This window comes from Aulonocara stuartgranti, assembly GCF_965226115.1.
Source record: "Aulonocara stuartgranti genome assembly, chromosome: 5".
Taxonomy (NCBI): Eukaryota; Metazoa; Chordata; class Actinopteri; order Cichliformes; family Cichlidae; genus Aulonocara; species Aulonocara stuartgranti.
In genome coordinates this window covers 29087654-29100171 of record NC_138943.1, presented here as the reverse complement: position 1 = coordinate 29100171, position 12518 = coordinate 29087654, and the positions used below count along the sequence as shown (strand labels likewise).

Below are 12518 nucleotides of genomic sequence, written 5' to 3'. Positions count from 1 at the left end.
CCATTGAGAGCATCCTCACTGGATGCATCACCACCTGGTATGGCAACAGCACCGCCTACAACTGCAAAGCTCTCCAGCGAGTAGTGCGGTGCTCTGAACGGATAATTGGAGGTGAGCTTCCCTCCCTCCAAGACATCTACAGGAAGCGCTGCCTGAGGAAAGCGGGGAGGATCATCAAGGACTCCAGTCACCCCAGCCATAAACTGGTCAGACTGCTTCCATCAGGAAGGAGGTTCTGCAGCATCCGGTCCCGTACCAGCAGACTGAGAGACAGCTTTTTCCATCAGGCCATCAGACTGCTGAACACGTCATAGACACCTCAGCTTCACTACTGGAACTTCAACATTATGCACTCCATACTGTACATTAATGCCACTTGTTTTGCACATATTCAACTCTGTATATTTTATATATTTTACTATTATTATTATTATTATTATTATTATTATTATTATTATTATTATTATTATTATTATTTTATTTTATTTTTTACTATTTAATTTGTAAAAATGTGTACACACACACACACACACACACACACACACACACACACAGGAAAATATTTAGTATACACATCCAGAAATGCATACACTATTATATATTGTACATATATTTATTAGTTTCAGGTTGGCCATTCTTGTATTTTGCTCGTTTGTGTTGTTGTGTTTGCACATCTCTGTTGCTTGTGGGGCTCGCACACAAGAATTTCACTCGCATGTGCTGTGCCAGTGTGCCTGCACATGTGATGTGACAATAAAAAGTGATTTGATTTGATTTGATTTGATTTGAAGTCCAATATTCATTATGTTTTGGTCTCCTCTAATATCTGAAGAAGATATCTTATTTTTAGCAGGCAATTCCTTCACTACATTCACTAGCTGGTAGCAAACATTGTTTGTTTGTTTGTTTACTGGTGCAGAGAAAGTAGCATACAGTAGTTAAGCCATTTCCTGATGCAGAAACAGCATTATTAGAACTTAGAAATTTCAGTTGCAATGCATATTATACACACATACCATAGATGAGAATGAACAGACTGTTTTGAACTGACAGAAAGGCAAGATTAACTCAAAAAACCGCTTGTTAGAACCAATGTACGGAGAAAAGCATCTCAGAAAGTACAACCTGGCAACCTTTCTTTTTACCCAGTTAGCATCGGACCTTGAAGCAGAAGGGCTACAGCAGCAGACTTAGGTTTAGAAACTGTGGTAACAATTTACACTGATTCACCAAAATTGGACAGAAGACTGGAAAAATGTTGCCAGGTCTGATGACTTTTGATTTCTGTTGAGACATTCATATAGTAGCGTCAGACTATGGCATAAATAAAAAGAAACCAGAGATCCTCGTATCAAAGGTTCAGGCTGGTGCTCTTGGCATTACTGTGTAATGGTACAGGGGATATTATTTTCTTGACACACGTTGAGCCCCTTGGGACCAACTCCCCACCGCTTAAACGCCACAGCCTACCTGAGTCTTGTTGTTGACCATGTCCATCTCTTTATGACCACAGTGTACCCATTTTCAAAAGGCTGCGTCCAGCAGGATAAAGCACCGTGTCACAAAGCTCAAATCATCTCAAACTGGTTTGTTGAACATGACATTGAGTTCACTGTACTTAAATGGCATCCACAGTCACCAGATCTCAATCCAATAGAGCTCCTTTGGTGAAATGGGAGATTCATATCATGGATGTGCAGCTGACAAATCTGCAGCAACTCTTTGATGCTAACATGTCAAAAATCCTAATAGACCATGTTTCCAGCATTTTGTTGAATTGATCCCACACAGAATTAAAGCAGCTCTGAAGGCAAAAGTGGATCCAGCAACTTTTATTAGGTGTACCTAATGAAGTGTCTACTGAGTTTATATATTAAAATAAAGTTGCATGCTGTCAAATGGAAAAATAGGATAAAAGAGCCTACAAATCTTTATTGAGCACCAAGAAACTGCAGAAGTTGTGTAATAATTCTCACATTGCCTTTCATGATGTGCTTTAAAGGAAGATTTTTAAGTATAACTACTTAAGACACTCAAAAGGTAAACTCCCTCACCGCTGCTCGCTCAATAAAACGAAAACAGAATTGATTACTTCAGACTAGACGCAATGTTTTTATCTGTGTACACTGCAAACCATCAGAGGGGGAACTGAGGGGGTGGGACGAATCAGTAAAATGGCCCTTTCCCTTGCATGAGCTTCAAGTTCATTGCTAAAACAGTGATGATGACATCATGACAGAATGAAACTCGTCTTTAGGATCTGTTTGCTGTCTGTTCACATTTGCCGGACAGTGACGACAACGACATGTACAAAGCAATGCACGATTTAAAAGCCTCACTGGAATGGCTTACCAGAAGAAGACCTGTAGCACGGTTAAGACAAACCTAATTTGACTGCCACTGGATAAATGAGTTGCTCGGGCAAAGTGAGACCTCTGCAAACAAAACACTGAATGAGTAACATTTGTCCCCTGCAGTGGTTTTAACTGATGCGGCGAGTAGCTCTTTTGCATCACAATTACCTGGCATTGTGTCTTTTCGCTCCATTAGCATAAGCAACCCATTTCACTTCAGTGAGATGCTACAGAAGGGCTCGAGGAGCCCGGAGGCAATCGGGAAGCCGCACGTAGCTACTGTATGAATAAAGATGGCAGTGATGTATGATATAGTAACTATATGCTTTGTATAAATAGAATGGATGTGCTACATGTAACTGGACTACTCTGAGATAAACATGGGATAATAAGACACAGATGTGTATCTCGGTATGCTGCTAGACAGCTGGGCGATGTGAGACCTGTCTATTTTAATGCTCTTCACATTCTTAAAAATAATTGGTGAAGTGAGCCACCCATGCTCGATAGCACCTGCTCACTCAGTGTGTCACAATTATCTAACATCAGAAAAGAACAGGACCTAATCTACCATCTAATCACTCCAGGATTGTGAAAAATACTCCCGAGCACACGCAGTTAAAGGCTTCAGATGGAAAAAGACCGCTCGCTGAGTAAATAAATCCCAATGACACGGCAGAACTGTCACAGGTGAATCGGACTACGTTTGTCGAGGGGGCACATGAAGCAGTGAATCTTCATTCATTCATTAATTAACAGACGCAAGTGGCATTTTCAATAAAGTCACAGCTGGTGACACATATATCAGTAAGGCAGATTGTACAATGCGACTGTACTGTGCAAAAAAATAAAAAAGTTTGACAGTTACCTGAGATTTGGTCATTTTAGAAGTGGTTACTCAGGAAAGAACACAGAGAAGCTCATCTACTTTTCCAGTTTGACACATTAGTGAAGCTCACCTCTAAGTGAATATCTGATTATGTGTGGAGGGGAGAAAAAAAAGTCAAGAAATGGTGCACAGGCGATAGAAAGCACCAGTTCAACCTATAGTCCTTTCTCCCCTCTTGCCGGCCATAAAACGCAGTGTAATAGGATTCCTAAGCTTTTCCAGTGACTGCTTCCACTATCACACAGACATTTAAGTGCACTAATCCATGACAAATTGTCTCATCTGATCCATGACAAATCGTCTGAAGGGCCGATAGAGACGAGGAGATGAAGGAGGGGTGGGCTGGGGAATGGGCGGCAAGAGGATGAAGAGTCGGTGGTGGCAGCGGCGGTGGTGGGGGTGGCTGGTGTGAAGAGAGTGCTGCTCGGCACCTAAATGATCAGACAGTTATTGCCTAGTTTTTTAGAAAGGTTGCTTTCATTACCTTGAAGGGCATGCTGTGCGATAAAATGTGAGTGATCACATAGCGCTGATGAGCTCTCCACCTAAGCCTGCCATTTTCAAAGCAATTATAATCCCATGTGGAGGTAGATTATAGGATTTCACTTCCTTTGTTGGCAAAAGGCCGGATTTGTAGATGTCATGTTCGCAAAACGAATGGTTCTAATTGAATTTGTGTGATATGTAATTTATGATTTTCATCACCCGGTAGTTACATTTTGGTTCTTTTTTTTTTCTTTTTCTTTTCTTTTAAAAAAGACACACACAGACTGACTAAATATTCATTTACAAAAAAAAGATAACAGATAAAATTTAACAAACAAGAAAACTGAGCTTATTCAGAGGTCATACCAGAACCTTGCATATTATTGATTTAAATGTGTGTGTGTGTGTGTGTGTGTGTGTGTGTGTGTCTTGTACTGTACTACGTTGTATTTCAATGTTCACCAATGCACCAACGCTGCCAAGCAGATAAAAAAAAATCCTTTTCATCCACTTTGCAAAAATAAGATTAAGGCATCATCCATTCAAGTGACTGTAATTACATTGAATTTTCTTTTGCCATAAATTCTCACACTAATTAGTCCCCATCGTCTAATGAGGATGCAAATAAAGCTGATTCGATGACGAGAACGCAGCCTATGCGCTCCTACCTTCCTGTGGGTAGCACGGATGGATCGGCTGTTCAAAAGCACCAAAGTGACGAGATTGCCACTGTGCGTTCCTCCGCCTGTTCGCGCCGCTAACTCCGAGCTATTGTAATGAGGAGTGTGACAACTATGGAAATGAGTTCCAAGTTTTTTTTTTTAAAAAAAACTGTGTGTGCGTTTGGTTCTTAAATCTGTGAAGTTAATTTCTTAGAGTTCCAAAGTGCTGCAAGAGAAATCGTATATCTTCTGAAGTAAAAAAAATAATAAAAAATCAGTTCATACTGTGTATATGTACAGCTTCCAGATGTCAGTGCTATCCTCATTTACCAATCTGGCAGCTTTCCTAAATCCGTTTCATAGTTTAGGTTTAACACCCTGTATCCTGTCTGTTTTTTATCTCCCTAGAAAACTCCATACAGCTCACTGTTACATAAAGTTAGAGTTAAGCTCTGTGGTGTTTTGACAGGATGTGTTCTCAGAGCTGGAGACATGCTGCCTAATTTAACCAACATCCCTGCTTACGGTTATGCTGTTGCCCTTACTTGACCATGTGATGCATCTTGGCTAATCAAAGTAATTACGTGGAGGGGTTTTTATTTTCCACCTCAAAGAAAACTTCTACAGCGACAGAGCATTATGCCACATTGAACAATGAGCTCATTAAAATGCATTCCAATCATCTGGGATTAGACTTTACAGTCCATTTCAGATCAATGGATAAAAACATAACAGCAGCACCACTGCATTATTTATCAGCCTTTTCAGTTAGATCATAGCCCCCTTTTGTGTTTTTACATGTAACATGTTTCACGTCCATGAAAAAAATAAAATAAATAAACTTTTTTTTTTTAAATCAGTGCATTTACAGCTGACACTCACAGTTGATTTCATATTCCAATTGTTTTTTTCTCTGACGAACACCAGATAACGTAATTAGTACAAGTGCAGTTCTGTAACAATGCAGATACACCGCAACGCTGCGGCTGACGAGGAATTTGGAGAATAAAACCGGATCCTGTCAGGGTGTGACAGCCTAGTTAGTTTTACAGCTGCACCTGCTCTATTAGATCCAAGTCTCTCTTAAATAATAATAAATAATAAAACAAAGCAGCGGCTAAGGTGCTGTTATATCAAGACTGCTCCTCTTGGTATTGATATATTATATTGGTATTCATGCATGCAGCAAGGGTAAATAGGTAGAGCACCTGCTAAGTATAACTTAATGACAAAACTCTTATCAGACAACGCATTAGGGAGCGTGTTTCATTTTATCATTAGGAGGCACAAATTCTCCATTAACTTCTGCCAGCAAATGCACTGACAATGTAAATGCAAATTGGTTACACTGAAAACCAGTACTATTTATCAAGAGTGGCCTGGTTTGTCCAGCAGCACTCTTGGCAGTGAGAACTTGTGCTCACTGTGCTGGCAGGTGGGGAGAGTGCATAGCCAGGCTTGTGTGTGTCATGTCACATTCAGCTCATCTGTCAATGTAGTGGATTATTTCTTGAGAGACCAGAATTGGCTTCCCAGAATCAGGGCACCATCAATCTTCAGCCGCACGAGCAGGACACGCGGGAGGCTGTGTGAAGCGGAGGCTCGCGGGAGAGAGTGCGGCGCCGCGCTTCCCGAGCAGGTGACGAAGCAGTCGGGCAACTCGTTACTCAATCGCAGCATCAGCCGTGTCTATGGCGATTTGTCACTGAAACGTTTGGAGAAATAAATAAACAAACAAGTGCAATGTGAAATCTTCGCCCAATCTGTGGTGCCTTATTTTAACGTGTGCTGTGAGTTACTGTTGCAGGAGGCAGAGAAGCTGATCTCTCAAAAACTGTTAGCTGCTTCAACAGGCTGGAAGATAACATGACCTTCACTTCCCCTCCTCATATATATACCCACACAGCCCCTTCGCTGTGGGTTTTTTGTTTGTTAGCTTTTGTACCACTCAGTTTCTCAGGCAGTCTGCCAAGCTGCATTCACAGAGCCACACAAAGTAATTTCAGGGCATGTTTTCTTTAAAGGTACCAACCTCCAATTTCAGCATCATCATCTCAATGAAATGTATCTTTTAAAAATTGTGACTTAATAGCAAACATAAAGCATGTTAGTCTAATGTAACATTATACTTCTGTTCACAAAATATGTTTCAGTGCTTCATGAGGAAAGCTCTACTGAAACTTAACTTGCAGTAGGACCATGCAGCACATGATATCATTCTTTAGAAACACAGAAACATCCGCTTATGGAAAACAGCAGAGCGTGAAAGCCAATGGATTTTTCAAGGCAAGACATCTCTTTCTTGCCACGTCCTACATAGCCATATCTATTTATATCTGAGGGTTCTGGCCTCAATGAAACCAGAGAGCTTCTCAAATTATAAAATCAATTCTAATTCAAATATTCATCATAGCATTTCAATTCTGAGAGAGGAGTTCTGGTTAGATCGGTTAACGCCACTTCACGGATGAGTAAGATTGATGTCAGCTTAATCCTCTAAAAAAAAAAACCCCAAAAAACATGATATACAGTAAATTGTCCAGTCAGACAACAGCAGCTGGACGGGATGCATTCTGTGAGCAGTCAGATGTGATAGAACAATGCCTGCTGGGAAGTCTGCTGATTAGGACTGTAAAACTTCATAATACACTGGCAGACTAAGATTATAAGTGCATTGTTCTGCACTTGTCTATTTGTCTCTGTTTGTTAAGTTTTAAAGTTTTCTAGAAATTACTCATTGCACCCGTCTCAGTGAGAATCCCAGAGATGTTATTCAAAATTGAGTGGCCCAACCAGAAACACCCCAGTAACATGAATTAAATCTGGGTCAATCACCCATCTCTGTGTTTGAAACTTGCTACTGAAATGCACCCTAAACACAGCTCCAGTATCCCCACAGCACCCATGAGGAAAGGCCACAGCATAATGGCCTTAAAGACGAGACTTCATTTACATCCCTGTACCCTCCTCGGTGCAGTAAATGCATGAGTTGATCTGTCTGACAGGAAAAACCCTTCCCTATCACCATCTTGTGGTTGGATGCCTCTTCTAAATGTACAAGGAAGGGTGTGGAGGCCAACCACTACTTTCCCCCCCTCAGCCCCTTTGGGATCACTGCATTATTCAAAAAAGACATTTACTGAGCCATGCACTTCCTTGTACATCTTTGGCACCAAGCTTGACTTGCCAACCAGTCAAACCCAAAAAAAAGGGAGGAGGAGGAGAAAGGAAAGGGGGGTAAAAAAAAAAGAAAATGAAGGCAGCCTTTAAAAAATTCATTCTGAGCTCTCTATTGCTCATCCCTTACTGTCTTGTTCCAATTAACGGGGCTGGGATACTTTGAGAACTTTCTATCTATCATAGCTGGGATTTTCATGTGTCAGCTGTTCCACAGAAAAAAGTACGCCAGCTCTCTGACATGCTGCTTAAAGCCACCAATGTTCAACACAAGCATAGAGAATTCAATGCTGGATTTTTTTTCCCACTTGCTGTGCTTCAATTACTGTCTTTTTGCCTGGCAATGCAACACACACAAAAGGGAACCAAGCAGAAGATAGCATCAATGTTTAACAGCCGCTTGGCATCCACAGAAAGCTCCGCTCCACACAAGAGTTCAGCACAGAAGTCGCACTTATTGTTAGAAGCTTAAGGAAAGCACTTGCTTTGCTCTAAAAACCTTCGCCTCCAGTGTAACAGTTCTACATACACTATAAGCGATTCTGGTAAGCTTCTCCGTAATCAGTGAATTAGAGCCACCTCTGTGTCTACCTCCCCTTTTGCCCTTACAGTGCAGCAAGGCGTCGGGCTTAATTGCCAAATGTTTCCAGTGCAAAAGAGGGGAACATAATTGTCATTTCTATCTAAGCCGCAGTGATCAAAGCTCCCCTGGCTACCAGCACAGTAATGGGGATTTCTCTCTACAGCTTGGCCTATTCGTAACAGTGTGCCAGCAAGATTCACGCTGCAGTAGTCAAGAATTCCACATCGCGACTGTGAATCATCGTTCCACTAGCTAACTCGGAGTGCTGAAAGGATGTCGTCCTCGTTGAGGTCTACACACAGAGATGGGGCGTAGCAGCCATATTTCTCCAATAGGTTGCAAAAAATGTATATGGGTAGGTTTGATTAAATTAACCTAGGGTAATGCATGATTAGAGGTAGCTGTCTTTGCTTATCTTGTATGACTGCGAGCACAGTGAATCATCTTGTACAGTACCGTGGCAAATCATCCTGACATACTGCAGCAGTGTCTCGCTGTTGCCTTTTAAACAGCCAAAGCTGACAACTGCTGCCCCATGGAGAGGGCACCATGTTTCACTGTAACAGGGTGCTATGAAGCTGAAATCTGACAAAGAGGGACACGTACCCAGGGTGAGAATGTCAGTGCGACCAGGCCGGGCCACATGGTGCTGTTGGATGGTCTGGTAGAGAGTTGCCTGGCACAGCAGCAGGAAGCCGAGGCTAATCCACATGGCCAACAACCAGGACATGGTAAGGCCGAGTCTGCAGGATGGCACGCCGCGGGGGAGAAACAACAGGGGGACAGGGGCAGAGTTGTATTACAGCATGTCTCCATATATATTTACAACACACACTGTGTTTATTTCATGTGCCAAAAAGACAAACAATGCTGACATCAACCACACACATCAAGACCACCGCGTCGAATACTGTCACCTGTTCTTTTTTTTTTTTTTCAAAGTAACACAGCTAATGGGAAGAAAAAGACGACAAAGGGGCTTTGAGGGAAATCCCAGCGGTCAAACACAAACTTTAACATGTTAATATCACACCACAAAAAGGAGAGCAAAGAAACACGGGGGAAAAAAACACCCTGCCTCCAATTTTTTTTAGACTGTAAGAATGATTCACCCCTTTTTAGGAAAACCAGAGTTATTAAAAACAACAGCAAGACTGTGTTTCTAAGCACAGGCAGCCTTCTTGCAGATTTGTGCAGCGACTGCCTAATGGCTGGTGAGGGCCAGCATATGGAGACACGCCTTAGCCCTTATTGAATAATGAGGCTCTCCTCCTTTCCAGGTGTTATTAGGGCCTCTCTCCACAGCATACCCCCCCCACCCCCAACCAAGAAATGTGTCTTAGTGTGTTTAGAATTAGTACATATAAGGCTGAGGAGCTCATTTAGTATATTCAGCCAAATTACAAATCACATGTTCTGAAGTGATGTCATGACTCTAATGTAACTATGAATTTAGTAGTGTTTGATTCTACCTGTCCTTTTACACTCTTTACCAACACTAAACCTGCCAATAAAGGAAAATCTAAATGCTCCAGTTTTCCAAATTAAGTGCCAATGATCTGTTCTGATCTAATAATACACTTTCAGAACCCCCCACCCCCTCCTGGTTTGATGTACATCTGAGATTAAAGCCATTAAGGTATTAAATGTTACCCATGTGTTCTTTACCCTCAGTGACATTGAGGCTGCTTAATATTCAGCGAAAATTAAGCATATAATTATTAACAGCACATTGTAAATCCCCACCCCTGCACTAAATCCATCATAATCCGGTTTTGTGGAAATATGAACGGGTCCTGTGGGTTTATTTTCCTTAAAAAAGAAAAAAGAAAAAGAAAAAAAAACATTAAAAAAAACTATCGTGTTCTTCTTATCGGGCTGCATTTATTATATATTCAAACAAAAAATTGCGCTTGTGTGCTTTGCTGTTTATTGCACAGACTTGGAGGGTGCACGTTCTGACCAAAAAAATAAAAACATCACCTGATGTGAACACACACAGTTTATCATCGAAAGGAGGAGGAGTATTAGTATCATTTTAAAGGAACTTAAGAAATAAAAACACACACAACCAGCTTTGAGGAAAAGCAGACAGGAAAACTCACGTGCATCTCGTTTTCCTTGCGGGAAACAAAAGAATTCACAAGAGCCGGTTTGGCTCTCACAGTTTTATCGCCTTAAAAGAGAGGCAGCCGCTCATCTGTGCGTAACAGGTAAGTCTAGCGTGAGATTTTAAATGCGGTTCGGAGCAGAAGCAGCAGACACACCTGCGGGCGCATAACCTCCTGATGCACCTGCGTGCAGCGTGGATTTAACAAAGTAAGGCGGTTTTATGAGCCCGCTCGTCTTAATGCTGCGGAGACAAGTTTAAGCAGTGACTCCCTAACACATAGACCTGTCTACCTGATTGCAATACACCGGGAGGAAATCACTCACCCTTGTCCGCTGGCTTGTAAATAGCCCACATCTTTCCAAGAACTATATTTGTTTAGTGCTTAGCCTGCTACTCCTGTACTGTTTATCTGGGGAGGTCACCTACCGCTATGTGGAACTATTCATTCTAATTCTAAACATAGGTGGAAACTTAGCATCTTGGTTCAAATGTATTCTTGAGGCTAGAAAAGCTTTTCTACTTGGACTCCAGCATATCTTTACATAAACCAGATGCATTTTTCAGCAGGCAGTATACTGTGGGGAATTAAATCAACAGCCCTCCTACCCCATCCCCAAACACCAAAGGTGCTCCATTCAAGCCCCCCACGCCCTTACCTGAGCGCTGCGTTCAGAAGCAAAGGAGTTCAGTCAGAATCACTGCCTGCCCAGCAGACTCACTCCTCAGTCTTAAATCCATCCATACTTGGGAGCCAGGGTTTTCAGCCTGAAATTCCACTAACAGATAAGCCAAACACTGCACAAAAGGGAGCTAAAAAGGCTGTTCTTTCCTTTCTATATATCCTTTTGGACCCCTGCTGCTCAGGTTCTTTTTGAAATCCTTTGGCAACGCAAACAGTCACCAAAAGCAAAACACCCAGGGGTCTTTGTTACAAACTGGCCAGGATTTGAGGGATGGAAGGCTGATCATGTCACTGCTGTCTCAGCCACATTCGTGAAGATGTGCTCTCCTTCCTTCAGTGTCTCTTCTCCGTCAGTAAAACTCCTATGTTCTGTTGACAGGGAGCTAATTTACCCTCCTCACTTGTCGTCTTCTTCTCACGCGTGCAGCGGAAGGCTCCAGTGGAATGACTGCTCTGTCTGCTCTTGGCTGCATCCCCCCATTGAGAAGCAGTGCTGATAGTGTGAGCTTCAGTCCTCTCTCCAGCGCTCTAAGTAGAGAGTCTGTGTCAGACAGGCAGAGCGAATGTGAGTGAGTGTGCATGTGTGTGTGTATTACAATGTAGCCCAGCTGGAAAGCAAGGGAGAGAGCGAGAGAGCGAGAGAGAGCTGAGAGAGTCAGATCACACGTCTTAAAGCAAGACTACCCACTTCTGCATCAAGACTTCATCGGCAAATGAGGCATGCTTTATTAACCCACCTCTCTTTACGTCCCGGCTTCCCATCCAGAGCACTGGGAGACGTGCGAGTGTAGCCTTCAGCTCACTTTGAATCTGTTTGCGTCCACGTGCACGCCTGCGAGTGTGAGTTGGAGAGAGGGAGTGTGCGTCTGTTTTAGTCATCGCCCTCCAGCAAATTATCGGTCAAAGTGAAATGCTCCGAGCACAGCACTTTTAATAGAAGGCAGGGTGCCTCATCTCAGCTCTGCAATCACCATATTACATGTTGTGAGCTGGCTTTGCTCTTCCTCTAGTTTCCCGGTGATCAGCGAGGATTTGTTTTTTCCTTCTTTTAAACCACAAACCCTTCAGAAAACATCTTGCCACCCCTGAAACGAATTGAATGGGAAAGAGCCATGACAATAAATCTATTCCCTTTAAAGGAAACCCATCTCTTCTCTTCTTCTTCTTTTTTTGTATGCGTGTGAGTTGGTGTGGGTCACGTGTGACACGTGTGTTTGTATGGAGTGTGTGGAGTACCATTTCCTCCAATATACTGAATTTTCCTCTACAAGCATGAGTTCCTCTTTAATTCATCCTAATGTTAACCAGAGATTTACTGTATATGCCACTCCCACACACCTGCCATGACTGACTCACTCATAGTGTGATATTTCAAGTGAACCGTATGCTGCACACAAGAATACTCAGAGGGGCTAAATAAACTTGCAGACAGTGAAGAGAGTGTTGTTACTGCGGAGGAGTAATACAGATGAACTTGATGATGACTATCTGGATAATTCTCAGATCCGTGTTCCTACACTTTGCGTTCTGTGATGTGCGAGCACAGTGAAACAATCTATTTCTCTGTATGAG

General features: G+C 42.3%; 1 protein-coding gene across 5 annotated transcripts in view; it reads right to left on the bottom strand.

The window, feature by feature from the left end:
• tafa1b (TAFA chemokine like family member 1b) overlaps positions 1 to 11499 on the bottom strand; it is a 125547-nt gene extending 114048 nt beyond the window's left edge. For 3 of the 5 annotated variants that reach the window (XM_082532690.1, XM_082532693.1, XM_082532689.1), the window contains exons 1-2: positions 10921 to 11499; positions 8758 to 8894 (exon numbers count right to left, since the gene is read on the bottom strand). In XM_082532690.1, coding sequence (XP_082388816.1) covers positions 8758 to 8881 — 124 coding nt within the window. In that variant the 5' untranslated portion in view covers positions 8882 to 8894; positions 10921 to 11499. Of the gene's footprint in view, positions 1 to 8757; positions 8895 to 10256; positions 10433 to 10587; positions 10629 to 10920 lie in introns of those variants that run through there. The other 2 variants (XM_082532692.1, XM_082532691.1) reach the window with 2 other exon arrangements.
• Positions 11500 to 12518: the final 1019 nt, after the last annotated feature.